Source organism: Brassica rapa, chromosome A09 (genome assembly GCF_000309985.2).
Source record: "Brassica rapa cultivar Chiifu-401-42 chromosome A09, CAAS_Brap_v3.01, whole genome shotgun sequence".
NCBI classification, from domain to species: Eukaryota; Viridiplantae; Streptophyta; class Magnoliopsida; order Brassicales; family Brassicaceae; genus Brassica; species Brassica rapa.
In genome coordinates, this window is record NC_024803.2 from 13641330 (window position 1) to 13661306 (window position 19977).

The 19977-nt window shown below is 35.3% G+C and overlaps 1 protein-coding gene across 1 annotated transcript; it reads right to left on the reverse strand.

Moving 5' to 3' along the window:
- Window positions 1-10869: 10869 nt before the first annotated feature.
- On the reverse strand, window positions 10870-16029 carry LOC103839309 (otolith matrix protein OMM-64-like). The gene is made up of 7 exons (XM_009115817.2): window positions 15826-16029; window positions 15658-15741; window positions 15464-15504; window positions 13092-13336; window positions 12738-12998; window positions 12560-12635; window positions 10870-11479 (listed from the first exon to the last, which is right to left on the reverse strand). Exons 1-7 carry the CDS (start codon window positions 16027-16029, stop codon window positions 10870-10872), a joined length of 1521 nt encoding a protein of 506 aa, XP_009114065.2.
- Window positions 16030-19977: the final 3948 nt, after the last annotated feature.

Consider the following 19977-nt stretch of genomic DNA (forward strand, 5'->3'; position numbering starts at 1 on the left):
CACGCGTCATTTCTCTTCCACCGTTTTCGCCACTTCGAAATTCTACGCCGGAAACCGAATCAACGATGCACCGAAACACTGTACCACACCAGCGTCACCCCCGCGTCACACCATCCTCCACCATCTTCTCCGACTTAATAGTCACCACTAGACCAAACAAAGCACTTGACCATCGGAATCCACCGGGACCTCAACCACAACCACCGAAAAACCACCTCCAACTACTGTATTGGAGGTTTAGGAGATTCAGCAGCAAACCATATAGCCTGAGTTTCAAAGAGCATCAATCGATTGGAACCGAGATCTCATCCAAACTCAGATCACCAAACGTAATCAATTAGTTAGCATCAAGCGGCTAACAAAAAAGAACCTGAAAAACAGAACACGCCGAACCAAACCCCATACCCCATGATCTTCACATCACAACATCAAACTCCAACAGAGATCAAAATCATCCACGCCGGAGGGTTCCATCAAGAAGAGCGCAAACCACCAGAGTCCAAAGCCGGCTCCACAGTATCAGGGGGACCACCGTATACCAGAGACGAAGTCTTCTTGCCAGGAAACTACATTGTCGGAAGGATATCGCCGACTAGGGAATCACCACGACTCTCTCTCACTCTCAAGGTTTTAAGAGAGAGAATCTATCATTCCCCATTCTTCTATCGTGTTATTATTAACTAATAGTATGTTTATTAAAAAATTTTAAAAAATTTAACCAACATGCCTTGATAGTAGCATTTGAAGGATAACCCCAATACGATGAATTCACAGTTTGATTCTTATTGATTACCAGATAATTTAACATTGCACTTCTAGAATCCATAGAATAGCTGGTTGGGGTTATATACTCCACAAATAAAAAACTAACAAAAATTATTATATACTCCAGAAAAGATGGAAGTAATATACTTTTTTTAATCAGTGGGATCTTATTTTTAGTAAAGTGTATTTTAAAATTAATAATATGTTAAGTTACCGCCACCGGATATCTTGTTCAAATCGCAGAATGATGCAATTCTCGTAATTTTATAGTCGAACTTACCAACCGGATAATGACACGCTTAGCAAATTAACAGTTTAACACTGCATGCAAGGTTACATAACGGAGTGATTCGCCATAAGTTGTAAATAAAAATTTGAAATCTAGAATGTATATCATGTTTTGTAATTCTTAACGTTGTATGCACGTGAAAATAAAGAAATGTGTAGAATTGAATAGTGGAATCACAGTAAAAAAGAAAGCTTGTTTAAAAAAACGAGTGGATTTCTTGAAACAACATTAACAATATATACTAGGTGATAATCCGCGTTCTGCATGGCACGAGTAAATTTAAAAGTATTATAACTTTTAATATGTAGACATAAGAAAAATTAAAGTCAAAATAAGAAAAATATATGTAAGAAAGTACGGGTTATAGCTAAAAATTTTAGTAAGTTAATATAAATTTATATGCGATAGACTTTAAAATTAAATTATATATTTGTTTGCATAAAGATAAATTATAAATATAAGATTAAATGAAACATAAGCAATAGTATAATAAAATATAAAAGGAACAATGTATCAAAAAACAAAAGAAAATGAAAAATAGAGATAAAATAACTGCTGTCAATAATGTCTTGAGAAGTCTTCGTTTGCAATCATATTATAAGCAATAGCGAAGAGATAATCTTGAGAAATTAAAAATATTATTTAACAAAATATGTGAATGCATGTATTACCTCAATCGTAAAGCATCAATTTTTGGAACACGAGTGGGATCGAAGATAATTTTGGAAAACTCATCAATGTTAGTAACCTTCTTAAGTCGGCCTTATTATGGAAGATGAAAAATATTAGCAAGATATACATATGATCAAATAGGTAACAAAATGAAGTTCTGGTCACGCAAACTTAATTTCACAAATATTCTCCGGTCGATTAAGGTAAGTGTAAATGAAAGATGGACAATTTGGAATTCGTTAAATCCGTGATATAGAAAGTATTTCAATTCTAAGAATTTTGTTTCCTTGAATACACTAACATTCTCAATTTTTTTTGTATAATATATTCGATACCGTGATCAAATCAATTGTATTTCCTTTAAAATTTGAAGCATTAAGTTTTGGGAATAATCCATTATTTACGTTGAATTGAATCTAAAAGATCATAAAACGATTTGAAGCTAATATTAGTTTTTCAAAACATTATGAAAACATGGTTAACTTGTTGCAGGATTAGATATGAACTGCAACATTGGTTATGATATATTCTTACAAATCGGCGTATCAAGCTAAAAGAACCAATTCAATCCGTAAAGAACAGATTATAAAGAAGTTTAAAGAACTAATTATTTACTCAAGTGTAATGGATTATAAACACGCGTATATTTTATTGCCTTATTTAAATAAACCAATTCCAAGTTTTCGAACAAACAATAAAGTATCTCTTTGAATGGTAATTAAATGTTGTCTTATTTAAATATTCGCTTTTTTAAATCCGAATATAATGTAATGTTGATCAAAAATCTTATATTATAATGTAATGACCATTGGCATTTGTTTGTAATTAGTCTACTTGAGAAAGGACTTTTAAAAAAATGAGGTGAGAGAGCATATGGTGATGACACCTAGGAAATGGTACACATGTAATAAACACATGAAGCCAAAGTTATTTTTTATCAATACTCCTCAAATATTAAAAAAGGGATTATCTATTAAAACGAAAATCATAACTTATTTCATGTGTGATATTTCATTTTAGATAAAAAAAATTTTAAAATCATCACATGTAAATATAACCACAAATATATCTTATTAATATCTTAATAACATCAACAATATACTATCTTTAAAGACAATCTCAAATTTGTTTACTATTAATACACGCTAAATTTAAAAATCTTATTTATTAAAATAAAAGTCATGAATTCTTTCATGTCTGAGATTTCATTTTGGACAATCTATTAAAAAATCATCACATTTAAATATAATCACAAATATATCTTATTAATATCTTAATAAAATAAACAATATGCTAAATTCAAAAATATGTATTCAAGACCAATAAATTAAATATAATTAATTATACCAGCTGATTTATAAAAAATATTTTAACCTATTAATCTAATAATTATTAATAACATATATAATTATTTTGTAAGTCATTAACTATTTTGTAGGTCAGGTCATTAACAAAAACAAATTCATATGTTATGCAGTCATAACATATGATTATAGATACATATGATTGTGTATATTATTTTTAGTATTATGTTACGCAACCATAACATATGATTAGTGTTATTATTTTGATGATGTCAAAAAAAGTATCACAACAAGTGACTGTTCTTTAATATTATTAACAATTTTTTATCAAATTTATATCATTCTAAAACATATAATATAATTCATTTATAATTATATAACTAAATTTAAATATATTTAATAATGTATATTTAATACTATTCTCTAGAATGCTGTTCAAACGTTAAATCTAAATTGAAAAATAATTTGAAATATAAAATAAATTTAATCTATATAATAGAGAAAATATAACATATTTTGTCTGTTAAACAAATGTATATAAAAATATAAATGTACTAATATATATATATATAATCAACTAAATGACACTATTTCCATTTTTTACTTTTAAATTTGATTTGTTCAGAGAAATTAAAGAAAAATTATAATTTTCTGTTTTATGTAACCAAAAACATCATTAACTATTCACTTAATCATAATTCAACAAATAAAAATGCTAACTGGAGAATATAAAAGTTATATAAAAAGAAAAATGAATAAACTTGCCTTAAAAATTGAAAATGTCATCTGATTTGCAGTGAAAAAACTCTAAAACGTCATATATTAAAAACAAAATGAATATATTATACAAACAAAAACATTAGAAAATTTTCTGCTTTGTATAAAATTATCAAGTTACACGTTACTTATCTAATATATCAATTTAATTGTTTCACCATGCAATACCGAATTACGCATCCAACACAGATTACAACTTCACCAATTCAATTTGAAAAAACACTGAACACAGTTGCGCGGATCAAATAGTGTTTTAATGGAGATGCCCTTACTGGTTTGGTTTATTCTAAACAGAATTCGTTTCTGAAATCGTCTTTATCGGTTTGGTTTTGAACTTGAAAGCACGTCCCATCGTGTGCTATAAGGATATTTGTTGACATTATTATCGTCATTATTATTGATATTAGAAAATATCTACGCTTATTTTCCTGGAAACTTCAATGGAAGCCAAAGATGAAAGTTGCAAAAGACGACACAATAATTGAATTGGGAAACGAAATTTTGAAGTCTTTCCAAAACATGTGCGGTGGACCGGTGGTCCTTGGCCCTTTACTTATTCTCTGGCCAATCAATTGCATTTACATATAACAAAAATAGGAAAAAAACATATATTGCTCTTAGTTTCAGGAAGTTATTGAGTAATTTAAATCGAACTTAATCTATACTATTAAAAGAGAAACATTCTGAAAAAATCTACTTATAAAAAGCTGTTGGACACTTTCATTAGATTAACATTTTTTTGGTATTCCCTTATTTATCTCTAACAATAAGTAATTCAATATTCAATAACATTATATACTATATCATTCACTTATTTTTACTTCTTCTATGAGTTAATCATATAATTTACAATATTTTTAAACGAGAACATGCTTGCGAATTCACATTATCATTAAAATTATTGAAGATTTTGTCATTCATAATTGGTAAGCTCCATTTTCATCTACACAAATCTTACGTGTAGATGACAAATCAAATAGTTTTTTTAAGTTTTGCGTATTATTATAAAATATATGAGAATTATAATTAATTTTTTAAAAAATATTATCAAAATTTTCTAAGTTTTTATCGGGTCAACCTGCGTCGGTTCACGGGTTAATGGCATGATTTTCGGTTTTATCGGATTTTTAATTAATAGGTTTTCCTTAAATCTGAATTTTTGGAAACATATCAGTTGGTATAATCATGATAAAATATTACATGAAGAATATAAGCCAGTTCATATTATATACGGCCACCAGTTTACTGGTCCAATTGCATGTCAGAATCAAATATGAAAACAATGCTTATATCTTAATTCGTCAATAAACTACATATGTATTCCTACTAAAAGGAGTTAAATCATTTTCAAAAATAAAATATTTTCAAAAACAATGCTTATATCTTATTTCAATGTTTCACGATTGGTTTCAGTTTTTTGGTTCTAAAGATATAGGATTTGCTCAATTATTTATGAAAGTCAGTTTAATGTAGGTTTCGTTTTTCTTCTTCAGTTTACTACAGTTTAGTTCGCGGTTTGGGATAAATGTACACAAATCTATACACTATATATATTATGTAGAAATTCATTTAAATATATATTTAATTTTGAAAACAAACCCGCCTTTTTAAGCGCGGGTCAAAATCTAGTTGAATATTATTCCTGAATTATCTTTGTTTGATTCACTTCTGGTTACGGATTGTTTACATTTAAAAGCTTTGGGATTTAACTTTCACTCAAAATGTCATTAAGGATTTTTCTAGTTAGTGTATGTATATTGGTACCTATACAAATTTACCTAACTATTAATGTTGTTCTTAACAAAATTTGATTATTTATTATAACATTTTTACCAAAAAAAAAATATATTGGTACCTATATAATATATATTTTAATAATATTGGTACCTATATAATATATATAATTTCATTATATTGAAATATATTGGTACCTATACAGAAACACCCTAGAGATTATTTTCCATTTTTTGATAATATATTTTAATACTTAAAAGTATTAAAATACTTGTTTTAAAATTTCATAAATTTGACATTAAAATCTATAACATAACAAGTGTATGTAACGTTTCTTATAAATTGCCAGAATCTTTCAAAACTAAAACGTTTTTAATATTTCTTTTGTTTTATGTTTAACATCATCCAACGTCCATTAAATCAAGACTGTATGGTCGTCATGTAAAACTGATACAAGAAAAAGGAACATAAAACTATATAAAAGATGGATAAACTGAAAATACTTTTGCTAATCCACCAGCTGCTTGATTAAAATGTCGAGGAACCCATATGATATAATCTCTGCCTTCTCCGGCTTCTATTGTAAATATAAATCGAGTTATGCACAGCGAATTTAATTTCTCCTCCTGATGATACCAATTTGAACACTGTTTTTATAATGAGAAACTTATGATGTTAATCCTTTAAATTGCTACTTTCTAAAATGTAATGTGTATATATGTCCCAATCACCAATAATGAAATTGTCCAGTGATGTTGAACATACAAAAACGTAAATATATTCATTTTCTAACACGAATCAAATCTCGCTATCACCAACTAATAAAAGCAGTAGTCTGAATTTGATACCTTCAACGACATTTACAATTCGAAATCATTATTATTTATCATGTAAACTTTTAAAATTGGAGTCGTATCTTGTGCAATGCATATAGACAAAAGACCTAATCATTATTGATACGACTGGATCAGATAATAAAATAAGTGAATTCAAATATATGTACTACATTTAAATTGCATATCAGAACGCCATTCTGTGTAAATTCACTTTTTTTTTTTATGTTTGCGTCCAAAAGACGTTATAAATTCTTAATCCATACACTTTTTTTAATCAGTTTTAATGTTTACTGGATAGTAATCCGCATTTTGCCCGGAATAAAGTGTCCATATTAATATTAAAATTATATATTATGATTATGTATAACATAAAATATATTTTAAAAGATAGTTAGATAGAACTAATTAGGCTTCGAATGGGATGCTGATAGAAAAAATGCAGATGAAATATTAATAGCAGATCATGCAGAATATATACGGATTTATTAGAAAAGTGGGTCGCGTAGAAGTTATGAATTTGGGTTTTGGGTCCGTGATAGTTTTTATTGGGCATTTGGGTCGCGACCTTTTGCGATCCTATAAAAGTTATGCTGCAAAGACTTATCAACCCATTCTCTAGCTGATAAATAACGACATTGCCACTCTCTTCTTTACACGTGAGACAGACCAGCGCGAACCCAAAGACTTCTCTGCAGTTAATTCTCATCCGCAAACCACCGCGGTAATTAAACAGCTTTCTTCTCCTCTCACTCTTTCTCTCTCCATCAAATTATTCGTCTCACCTAAAAGTAAAAATGAAAAGTTTTTTTGTTCTTAGCTCTCGTGACGAGTAAGAACAACTTACAGCTCCGATTTCTGTGTAGCATGCCCTGTTCTTAGCTCTCGTGACGAGTGAGAGCAGCTTTCAGCTCTGATGGTATCACAATCGAACGCCGCAGGATCTTCTGGTCGTCGCCGTCGAGCAAACACACCGAAAGCTAAACCCGTCTCCCGATCTAAGAAGACGAAGCGGTACCCAGGTTCCTTTTGATGTTCTTACTTTACAGTTTATTTTTAAAATGCTATTCAGACATTAGTTTGCGACTCACTCTGTCTTCGCTTTAAATTCTGCATGTCATCACCGGAATGCAGTTGCTTTTTCTGAACATTAGTTTGCGACTCCGTTAAACTGTCTTTGATATTGGGTTCCCTTTTACTAAATACGAAATCATCTTGTTTTGTAGTTTCCGACTCCGACGACGATAAAACGCCCTCCTCCATGGATTCCACGGCACCGACATCTCCACCGGTTAATGCCGTTGATGGCGGCTCATCGACAAAATTCCCTAGAAGGCTGTTTGCTCCGGGATTTTACCCCACGAAATTGCGGCTGAACATTTACTCCAAGGCCAATGTCATTGCCTCTGTTGCGTCCGCCCTAAAAGGTTCTTTGGCCATGGACCGATTACTCTGCTCTCAGTTTAGAAAACTCTTTCGGCTACCTGTTGCTCGATGCCCGAACTCAACCAAGCTCATTGGCAGCCTTCACTGCCGGCAGCTTATTACGATTCGAAAATATGAACTTTGGTTATCATCCTCTTCGTTTCTCCCTAGATAAATTTAAGGAAATAACTGGCTTGAACTGCGGCGTATTCGATGTTGAAGACTCAGAATCTGAGGTTAATGAACCAAGTAGTATGTAGAAGCAACTCTTTGATACAACGGTAGGTGAAATAACTGTGGTTCAGGTGCTTAAGATGCTAGAGAACCCATATCTTGCGGATTGGAAACGAGTTCCTTTGGCTCAGATACCGTTGGTTGACGTGGTTTTGTGTTGTACTAATAAAATACTCAACTTCACCCCTAAATATGTCGAAATGCTCAGCAACCTGGATTCTTTCATGAATTATCCATGAGAGAGGACCTCGTTTTTATACACCATATCTCATTTTTTGCCTCCCCCGGTTAGTGTCCAAACCCCTGACCCGCTGCACGCACTACGGATCCGGTTATCTCAAAAGACAACCGCATGCTATGGCTTTCCACTAGCTCTCCAGTTGCTTGCTTTTGAAGCGGTTCCTCAGCTGTTGGCCAGAATTCCCGATGCGGATAACACAAATGATTTTTTGGATAACCCTTCGTGTTGTGGAAACACCGTGGTTATCCTCAGCAAAAACGACATTGTCGCTGTCGAATGAGAGACAGATGTAAGTTCCTTCTCTTTTATATTATTTACAAGAGCTTATTTATGTAGCATTCTTTAATTGATTCCTATTATCTGCCTTTGTAGGCTATTGTAGAGTTTAGCCTCGTCCCCGAAGCTGAGCAACACTTCTGGTTGGACGAGGTTGAAGACACGAATGTAACTCGTTTAGTCGACCACATCCGTTCTGGTCATACATTTAGAACTGAAGATTTTGAAGGTGGAGACATGTCATTTGGTAAAGACAATGCAACTCCGGAAGGCAAACCTCAAGGTGTACCCCTTAGACAGCGTACTCTACGACCACGTAAACGTGCTACTGTTGTTATTGAAGACCTAACGACTCCCGAACACAACAAACCCGACGTTCCGCCTGAATCAGGAAGGTCTCCAAACGAAGATTTGAAATCGTGGATTCAATTGCAGTTTCAAAACTTTAAGAATGGGATATACGAGCGCTTAGACCAGTTTGAGAAAACATTATGCGATCACTTCGGTGTGCCCCTACTTAACATCCACAACAAAGGCAAGAGGAAGGTGGGAGAAGATGATCATGGATACTCAGGTTCTCCGAAAAGTGTCGAGAACCAGTATAAAAAGCACCGGCCAAATCGGAAATCAAGAAACGTAAATTCAGCGGTTCCTAAGCCTGGACATGAAATGCATTCGTATCCACTTCGCTCTGCAGACGGCTTAGAGGTACACCCAATTTAACAAGTTTAAAATTTAACATATTCTGATGTTTTCAGATAATGTATATGTAATTTAAAAGCCACTTTTGTAAGTTAGTTATTTTTTTCTTATCTTGAACTATAATAACATGGATTTTAAGACTTTGTGTTTATACATTATATACTTTCATGTCGCATTGACAATTTGATATTAGGGTAGATTATATTATTTGAATCTCAGCTAAGAAATAACAATATTTGTGTGTTACCCAAAATTCAGGGAACCATAGAAAACACACAACCTGGCTTCGGCAGGGAGACTCGTGAGAAAAACGAGAATTCAGCTGTCAGTGAGTTTAATCCAAAACATGCTTCAACTGCTTCTACTTGCCTAATTAAAAACTCATCAACCTTGACGATTCATGAAATCGCTGCTATCAAGAAAAAGACGTTTCCATACTCCTTCACAACGAATGCTAGGGTATCGGAATTGCAGGAAAAGCTCAAATAAATCTATCGGTGAAGGTCAACGTCGGGTATATCTCGAGCAAAGAAGATATTTATCGGCAAGAGTAGACCACCTCACGGAGCACATCATTTGTTTACCTCCACATTTCAAACCACATTATGAGTGTATGTTGAGGGTCTACAAAACTGAGTTTGGAAAACGTACACCACTGGGTGGTGATGATGGTGCATCCTCATCAGGTAACTAGTCAGACTTATTTAAGATTGCAAGTTAATCATGTTGTTAGTGTCTTATGTTGTTAGTGTCTTATGTTGTTACCTCTACATTTCAAACCACATTATGAGTGTATGTTGAGAGTCTACAAAACTGAGTTTAGAAAACATACACCATTGGGTGGTGATGATGATGCATCTTCATCGGGTGCCTAGTCAGACTTATTCAATATTGCAAGTTCATCATGTTGTTAGTGTCTTATGTTGTTAGTGTCTTATGTTGTTACCTCCACATTTCAAACCACATTATGAGTGTATGTTGAGGGTCTACAAAACTGAGCATGGAAAACGTACACCACTGGGTGGTGATGATGGTGCATCCTCAACGAGTAACTAGTCAGACTTATTGAAGATTGCAAGTTCATCATGTTGTTAGTATCTTATGTTGTTAGTGTCTTATTTTGTTATTGTCATGTTTGTAAGTGTCATGTTTGTTAGTGTCATGCTGTTACTGTTTTTATAATTGAATGACTTTCATTTTAGATGCAATTAGTAGATAATTTATAAAAACTTACAAATTACAAAACTAATATAAATAACTATTAGATTTACAAACTCTTATAAACCTCCTTTAGCAACTAGCCGTGTGAGTGTAGTATAGTTCCTGGGAGAAAAAGATCTCAAAAATTTCTAATTTTAAAATGAACAAACGAAATTAGTAAACTGACAAGCATTGATTGACTATCTTTTAGATCGGCGCTAACATTCTCAAAGCATTTAGAACTCGACGACACTTTATCATCATAAGAAGTTTCTAGAAATGAAACCGGACTTGGTTGATCTCCTTCGTTGGAGCTTTCATCGAAGAATGATTTACAGTCTCAGTCCGCATGCTTGAGATATCTAGAACATCAGTAAACAATTAGATACATGTCACAACAAACATGTATATTCATGTTTAGAGATAGAGATGTAAGTTGATGCTCCAGTGCTTGTTTACAAGATCAGTTAAAGAAGTGACAGTTGACAAATCAAGAGTTTCAGAAGACATAACCGTATTGCTATCAACAAAAAGATCAATTAGGTTTGTCAAGACATAGCCGTCATCTTTATCTTCATTTCCACCGTCACCGTCACCTTCATCTTCAACTTCATCTTCAGCATCATCATCATCTTCATTTTCATATTCATCATCATTATCAACATAGTCCTCGTCATCTTCAACCTTATCTTCATCTTCAACGTGATCTCTTTTGTTTTCTTCTGAAACTGCTTCAATGTTAGCCCTCTTTTCCTTCTCTTGTAGCGTATAGTTTTGTTGATGCATATTATCCGGATTAACCCCACAAAAGGCATCTTCAGCTGCTTCAACGTGAGCCCGCTTTTTACTTCCATTCTCCACTACTGTTCCTAGTGCACAACGCTTTTGCTTCTCTTGTTGTAGCATATTACCCGAAGCCGGATTAACCCCATCTACAGCCGCTCCACTATCTTTATCCTTCGAACCTTGCACCCCTTCAGCCGTCTGTGAGTTTAATCCAAAAGATGCTTCAACTGCTTCTACTTGCCTAATTAAAAACTCATCAACCTTGACGATTCAAGAAATTGCTGCTATCAAGAAAAACACGTTTCCATACTCCTTCGCAGCGAATGCTAGGGTATCAGAATTGTAGGAAAAGCTCAAATCTATCAGTGAAGGTCAACGTCGGGTATATCTCGAGCAAAGAAGATATTTATCGGCAAGAGTAGACCACCTCACGAAGCACATCATTTGTTTACCTCCACATTTCAAACTACATCATGAGTGTATGTTGAGGGTCTACAAAACTGAGCTTGAAAAACGTACACCACTGGGTGGTGATGATGGTGCATCCTCTTCGGGTAACTATTCATACTTATTTAAGATTGCAACTTCATCATGTTGTTAGTGTCTTATGTTGTTACTTCCACATTTTAAACCACATTATGAGTGTATGTTGAGGGTCTACAAAACTGAGTTTGGAAAACATACACCACTGGGTGGTGATGAAAGTGCATCCTCATCGGGTAACTAGTCAGACTTATTCAAGAATGCAAGTTCATCATGTTGTTATTGTCTTATGTTGTTTGTGTCTTATGTTGTTACCTCCACATTTCAAACCACATTATGTGTATGTTGAGGGTCTACAAAACTGAGCATGGAAAACGTACACCACTGGGTGGGGATGATGGTGCATCCTCAACGGGTAACTAATCAGACTTATTTAAGATTGCAAGTTTATCATGTTGTTAGTGTCTTATGTTGTTAGTGTTTTATGTTGTTATTGTCATGTTTGTTAGTGTCATGCTGTTACTGTTTTTATAATTGAATGACTTTCATTTTAGATGCAATTAGTAGATAATTTATAAAAACTAACAAATTACAAAACCAATATAAATAACTATTAGATTTACAAAACCTTATAAACCTCCTTTAGCAACTAGCCGTGTGAGTGTAGTATAGTTCCTGGGAGAAGAAGATCTCAAAAATTTCTAATTTAAAAATGAACAAACGAAATCAGTAAACTGACAAGCATTGATTGACTATCTTTTAGATCAGCGCTAACATTCTCAAAGCAGTTAGAACTCGATGACACTTTATCATCATAAAAAGTTTCTAGAACTGAAACCGGACTTGGTTGATCTCCTTCCTTGGAGCTTTCATCGAAGAATGATTTGCAATCTCAGTCGGCATGCTTGAGATATCTAGAACATCAGTAAATAATTAGATACATGTCACAACAAACATGTATATTCATGTTTAGAGATAGAAATGTAAGTTGATGCTCCAGTGCTCGTTTACAAGACCAGTTAAAGAAGTGACAGTTGACAAATCAGGAGTTTCAGAAGACATAGCCGTCTTGATATCATCAGAAGGATCAATTAGATTTGTCAAGACATAGCCGTCATTTTTATCTTCATTTCCACCGTCACCGTCACCTTCATCTTTATCTTCATTTTCAGCATCATCATCATCTTCATTTTCATCTTCATATTCATCTTCATTATCAACATAGTCCTCGTCATCTTTATCTTTATCTTCATCGTCATCTTTATCTTCATCTTCATCTTCAACGTGATCTCTTTTATTTTTTTCCAAAACTGCTTCAACGTTAGCCCTCTTTTACTTCTCTTGTAGCGTATAGTTTTGTTGATGCATACTATCCAGATTAACCTCACAAACGGCATCTTCAGCTGTTTCAACGTGAGCCCGCTTTTTACTTCCATTCTCCACTCCTGTTCCTAGTGCACAACTCTTTTGCTTATCTTGTTGTAGCATATTGCCCGAGGCCGGATTAACCCCATCTACAGCCGCTCCACTATCTTTATCCTTCGAACCTTCCACCCCTTCCCCTTCAGCCGTCTGTGAGTTCAATCCAAAAGATGTTTCAACTGCTTCTACTTGCCTAATTAAAAACTTATCAATCTTGACGATTCAAGAAATCGCTGCAATAAAGAAGAAGACGTTTCCATACTCCTTCGCAGCGAACACTAGGGTATCGGAATTGCAGGAAAAGCTCAAATCTATCGATGAAGGTCAACGTCGGGTATATCTCGAGCAAAGAATATATTTATCGGCAAGAATAGACCACCTCACGGAGCACATCATTTGTTTACCTCCACATTTCAAACCACATTATGAGTGTATGTTGAGGGTTTACAAAACTGAGCTTGGAAAACGTACACCACTGGGTGGTGATGATGGTGCATCCTCATCGAGTAACTAGTTAGACTTATTCAAGATTGCAAGTTCATCATGTTGTTAGTGTCTTATGTTGTTAGTGTCTTATGTTGTTACCTCCACATTTCAAACCACATTATGAATGTATGTTGAGGGTCTAGAAAACTGAGTTTGGAAAACGTACACCACTGGGTGGTGATGATGGTGCATCCTCATCGGATAACTAGTCAGATTTATTTAAGATTGCAAGTTGATCATGTTGTTAGTGTCTTATGTTGTTAGTGTCTTATGTTGTTACCTCCACATTTCAAACCACATTATGAGTGTATAGTGAGGATCTACAAAACTGAGTTTAGAAAACATACACCATTAGGTGGTGATGATGGTGCATCCTCATCGAATAACTAGTTAGACATATTCAAGATTGCAAGTTCATTATGTTGTTAGTGTCTTATATATGTTGTTACCTCCACATTTCAAACCACATTATGAGTGTGTGTTGAGGGTCTACAAAACTGAGCATGGAAAACGTACACCACTGGGTGGTGATGATGGTGCATCCTCAACGGGTAACTAATCAGACTTATTTAAGATTGCAAGTTCATCATGTTGTTTGTGTCTTATGTTGTTAGTGTCTTATGTTGTTATTGTCATGTTTGTTAGTGTCATGTTTGTTAGTGTCATGCTGTTACTGTTTTTATAATTGAATGACTTTAATTTTAGATGCAATTAGTAGATAATTTATAAAAACTTACAAATTATAAAACCAATATAAATAACTACTAGATTTACAAACCCTTATAAACCTCCTTTAGCAACTAGCCGTGTGTGTGTACTATAGTTCCTAGGGGAAGAAGATCTCAAAATTTTCTAATTTTAAAATGAACAAACGAAATTAGTGAACTGACAAGCATTGATTGACTATCTTTTAAATCAGCGCTAACATTCTCAAAGCATTCAGAACTCGATGACACATTATCATCATAAGAAGCTTCTAGAACTAAAACCGGACTTGGTTGATCTCCTTCCTTGGAGCTTTCATCGAAGAATGATTTATAGTCTCAGTCGGCATGCTTGAGATATCTAGAACATCAGTAAACAATTAGATACATGTCACAACAAACATGTATATTCACGTTTAAAGGTTGAGATGTAAGTTGATGCTCTAGTGTTCGCTTACATGATCAGTTAAAGAAGTGACAGTTGTTTAATCATGAGTTTCAGAAGACATAGCCGTCTTGATATCATCAGAAGGATCAATTAGATTTGTCAAGACATAGCCGTCTTGACAAATCAGGAGTTTGGGAAGACATAGCCGTCTTGATAACCATTCCAAGTGATGCATCTATTTGCCATACTATTATAGAGAATGAGAAGTTTTTTTGGTGTATTGAGTTGGTGAGTTGGTATAAGACTGATACCATTAAATAGAGGAATTCCACTAAGAAGGCGATGAGTTAAATGTTAAAGTTAATGTTCTACCAACCTTTGAAACCTTTTTCACAGCGCGAGATTTAAAATATCTGTACAAGGTTGTTAGGTTAAAAGTATTGGTGGAACATTTACTTCATAATTAAAATCACACGGTTTCAATTATCAACCTCACTGGCAAGCACCTTTACTCCTGCCTCACAACATAATATGGCGGACGGAGTAGGACAGACAGTTTATAAGAAACTTGTTTATCACAAAATTTAGATTATTATGTTTGAAGTACTACCTCAACAATAACTGATCTTTTTTTATTTACTGGTAATTATATGCATCTGTGTTTTGTTGAACTGTTGTTTAATATTATTTAAGCTACAATTTTATTGTCTTGATTATATATGTACAAGTATAAGGTGTATACCGTTTATGGTCGTACACCTCAACCGTATCTTGTCGGTTGACCTGCAACAATCAGTGATCAGAGAATTATAACTGTTTGAACTTAGTATTTAATATAGTGTACAATTATACTTGAAAGTTAATGGCATCATAATTTCAAAAAGGGTTCCTCCAAGTTCCATGGAATAGTGTTCCTCGTTAGATTGATCAAGGCACCGGTTCCTTGCATGTAATCTTCTTGTGACCTTCCTTAAAACACCTAGAACACTTGTTCAGCTTCTTCTTTTTCCTCGGGCCCTCCTATAAACGAAAAAAGTAGTTAGAAATGAAAGCGTTCAATGGATTTCAATAAGTATTAAGGCAAGGTATAAACAAAGGTTTTACCGCATAATCGGAGGCTCCAAGTTTTCTTTTAATGCCTGGCTTTCCCTTCGTTCTTTTCGTCTTTGGTGGATAAAGGTCGACCTTTAGTATATCTGCGGAAATATTAATATCCTTTGGATTTGGAACCGGTAATATTATACCCTTAACTGTTTCAGACCAAGTATCTTTGACATGGTATTGTGAAACAAGCAACGCGTACTCCATCTTCCGAAAAGAAGCAGCGGTAATAGCGTGTCGGCATGGCAACCCAAGCATCTGGAATTCAAGGCAGGACCAAGTTCGTTTCTCTAAATCAACAACAAAGCTGTATTTGGATGGCTTGTGTGTAACTTCAAACTACCAAGTAGAACATGGCAAAAAAAGAAGGCCAGTTGACAACACTAACTGTTCGACCACTATTTCATCAATTATCTTTAGAATATTTTCCTGCATTTTACTAATATAGTAGCGCCTGCACTCGAACCATCTAGTTAACATCCGTCTTATAAACTCTAGCAGTGCCATTATAGGGCTATCACGCGCTGGCAACAACGCCTTATTCAACGATTCAACTATATTTGAAGTCATCAAGTTAAACCTAGTTCCTTCGAAATGTGAACGTGTCCATAACTTTTTGTCGATTTTCTCCAAGTAATCCCAACATCTCCAATCCGTGAGATTTATAAGGTCATATATCTTTTGAAATTCAGAAACTTTGAAAGCATCTGCTGCCCTGGCCACCATTTGCTTCTGATCCATTCTTTTGTACTTATCGCCCACGTTACGCTTAAGGTGTTCAAGACAAATACCATGGTGTGCAGATGGATACCATTTATCTTTAGCTGCAAATATAGCGGCGCATCTGTCGAAAATTATTGTTAATTCACAACTATCTTCTACAATTGTTGACAACCTTTCGAAGAACCACTTCTAAGAATCTGAGTTCTCGCTATCCACTACTGTGAAAGCAATAGGGAATACACGGCAGTCTGCGTCTTGACCGCTAGCACTAAGCAATACCCCTTTGTATTTCCTAAACATGTGGGTGCCGTCCACCACAAGGACCTTACGCAAATGCTGCCACCCATCGATACAAGCCTTCAGTGACATGAATGCATACATGAACCTCAATTTTCCTTCTCTATCAAGTTTGGTTTTAATATCCGTGATTGTTCCAGGATTTGTTAATTTCAGTACGTGCAAGTACTGTGGTAACATCTTGTAAGACATTTCCTCTGTTCCTTGGGAAGACGCAATTGCTAGTTCCTTAGCTTTCCAAGCTTTCTTGTACGTGCATGTATAGTTGAATTCCGTTCTCAGTACTTCCGGCAGCTCAATAGCACGAGGTCCACAGTGAAGTCTTTCGTATTTCGAGCGCAGAAGAGCAGCAAGAACTCTAGATGTTCCATGTTTTTTGTACTGCCCTCGCACATCAGATGTGCATTGATGTCCCAAACTTGCATTCTTCACAAAATACGTAGGATAATCACCCACTTGCTTAACACATACCCTCCAAGTACACTTTTTATCAACGCATTTAGCCGTGACGTACCGTTTGCAATGCCTGAACTTGAACCTGCACACCTCCGCGAGTGCATAGATCGACATCGTCAACTTAAACTGCGCTTTGTCCTTAAACTGCCTTCCAACAAATATATCAGAGTCCTCCTTATTGAAGTCGATATCCTGCGGTTGGAACTCGATTCCTTCTATATCATTAAACACAAGAACTGCATCATTATATCCATACATTTCTGAAACTTGTATCCCTTTCATGAAAGCCTCTCCACCCTGAAATTGTGAACTTATTCTTACATGAGGATCCACAAACAGGTCCTCATCTTTGATCACACGGCTGTGTGTGTTATGCTTTTCTGGTGGATTAGCCTCACCAAGATCAATACTTGCACCTGTATTTGTTTCATCCGACTGTGTACAACTAACGGTTACAGAAGTGGATGGAAAATGTTTTCTTGGGATGCATGCTTCGCCACCCTCAAAATCTGTAGTTTAGGTGAAAGGAGGACTAGCAAACTCATCATCAGCTTCGATTATTCGGTTGTGTTTGTTGTATTGTTTATGTGGTGTAACAAGAACAATATGATCACTTTCGCCAGAAGGAGTTTCATCATTGTGATCACATGAAAAGGTTCTTGTCTTCGTTGCTCCTCCACCATGAACTTCTGTAGCGTCGGTAAGAGTAGGATCAAACTACTCATCATCATCTTCGATCACGTGGCTGCGTTTCTCGTTTCATTGTGGTGGTGTAACCAAAACAACATTGCCAACATCAGCGTTCCTGGTTGCAAAGGTCAGTGCACACCTTACAGTTTCAGAGGACGATTTGGTGAAACGACGATCAACAAAATCATCGTCGTGGTTTTGTTGGTTTCTATCTTTTGGTGGAGTTATATTAACAACATCGACGCTTCCGCAGATATCAGAATCTTCGGTGTACGAAAAGTCAATGATTCGTGAGGTACATACGAAATCCCTTAGGTTGTCTGTGTTGTCTTCGTAATGTCTCATATTGCAACACTGTTTGCCTGACGAAGATCCACCTTGGCCGTTGGCCTCTTCAAGACCCTTGACCTCTAACTTTGGTGACCACAGAACGCTCATAATCGTTACGACCAGACCGTCCACCACGCCCTCCTTTTGATGGACATCCATCAAAATCATCATCTTCGTCTCTCTCACAATCATTTCCAACAAATTCATGCCAGCCATTATAATCATAATCCTCGTCATCTTCATCTTCATCTTCATTTCCAATGTCATCTTTATCTTCATTTTCACAGTCACCTTCATCTTCATCTTCATCTTCAGCATCATCTTCATCTTCATCTTCATCTTCATTATGAACATAGTCCTCGTCATCTTCATCTTCCTCGTCATCTTCATCTTCATCTTCATCTTCATCTTCTTTTGCAACGTGATCTCTTTTGTTTTCTTCCGAAACTGCTTCAACGTTAGCCCTCTTTTCCTTCTCTTGTAGCGTACAGTTTTGTTGATGCATATTATCCGGATTAGCCCCACAAACGGCATCTTCAGCTGCTTAACGTGAGCCCGCTTTTTACTTTCATTCTCCACTACTGTTCCTAGTGCACAGCTCTTTTGTTTCTCTTGTTGTAGCATATTACCCGAAGCCGGATTAACCCCATCTACAGCGGCTCTACTATCTTTATCCTTCAAACCTTGCACCCCTTCAGTCGTCTGTGAGTTCAATCCAAATGATGCTTCATCTGCTTCTACTTACCTAATTAAAAACTCATCATCATCCATTCCGAGTGATGCATCCATTTGCGACAAGATATCTTGTTTGGACATTAAAAGACTTGTCTGTCCTATGAAGAACCTTGAATATTTTATAATCAGTGGTGGTTGCTATCTCCACTGGTGCGGCCCTTTTACCAACCATTTCACTCTCTCCATCAATTAGCCAATAACACATTTCGACCTCTAAATCTCTTCCCAATAAACCATAAGAAGCAAGAATAATATCTTTCAAACCGTTAACGCCCTTGATTTGCAAGAAGTCGACTGCTCTACCCATTCTCTCATTATCTATCTTGAAATCCCAACCACCATTATCATACTTTATCCACCGACCGGCCATAACAACAACGTGTGACCGTGAGTTTCCTACACCCCAACGAACAATTACAAATAAAATTATAGGAACAAAAACGCAAAGATTCGGCAATGTCGAAGGGAGATAGTGTACCTTCTTTGGTGTTGCTACTGCTCGCCTGAGATTTACCACAAAAACTTCCACCGGAGCCACGTACACCGCTATTAGTTTCCAACATTTTCAGATCTGGTGGATGCATTTCGCTGAACAGAACTTAGATAGAATATATCTCAGCTCTTCTACTAGGAATTCTTTGCATTATCCACCAGGCCATATCCACTAATTATTTTATTAATTTTATCACCAAGGATTGTACGGCTAGTTAAATGGCGCAAAAAATAGCGGCAAAAATACCCGGATTTACCTAGGTAAAAAAGCATTTCACCTTCGCCGACGGGATGAAAAAAAAAACTAAACCACCGAGTCTGACCGCCGAGTTTCGCACGTGCGAAAAAGTCTTTGAGTTGCGTGGAGATGTCGGTGTGGGTTAAGTTATGTGGGTTGCAAAGTATAAGTTATTGGGTCGAAAAGCTAAAAAG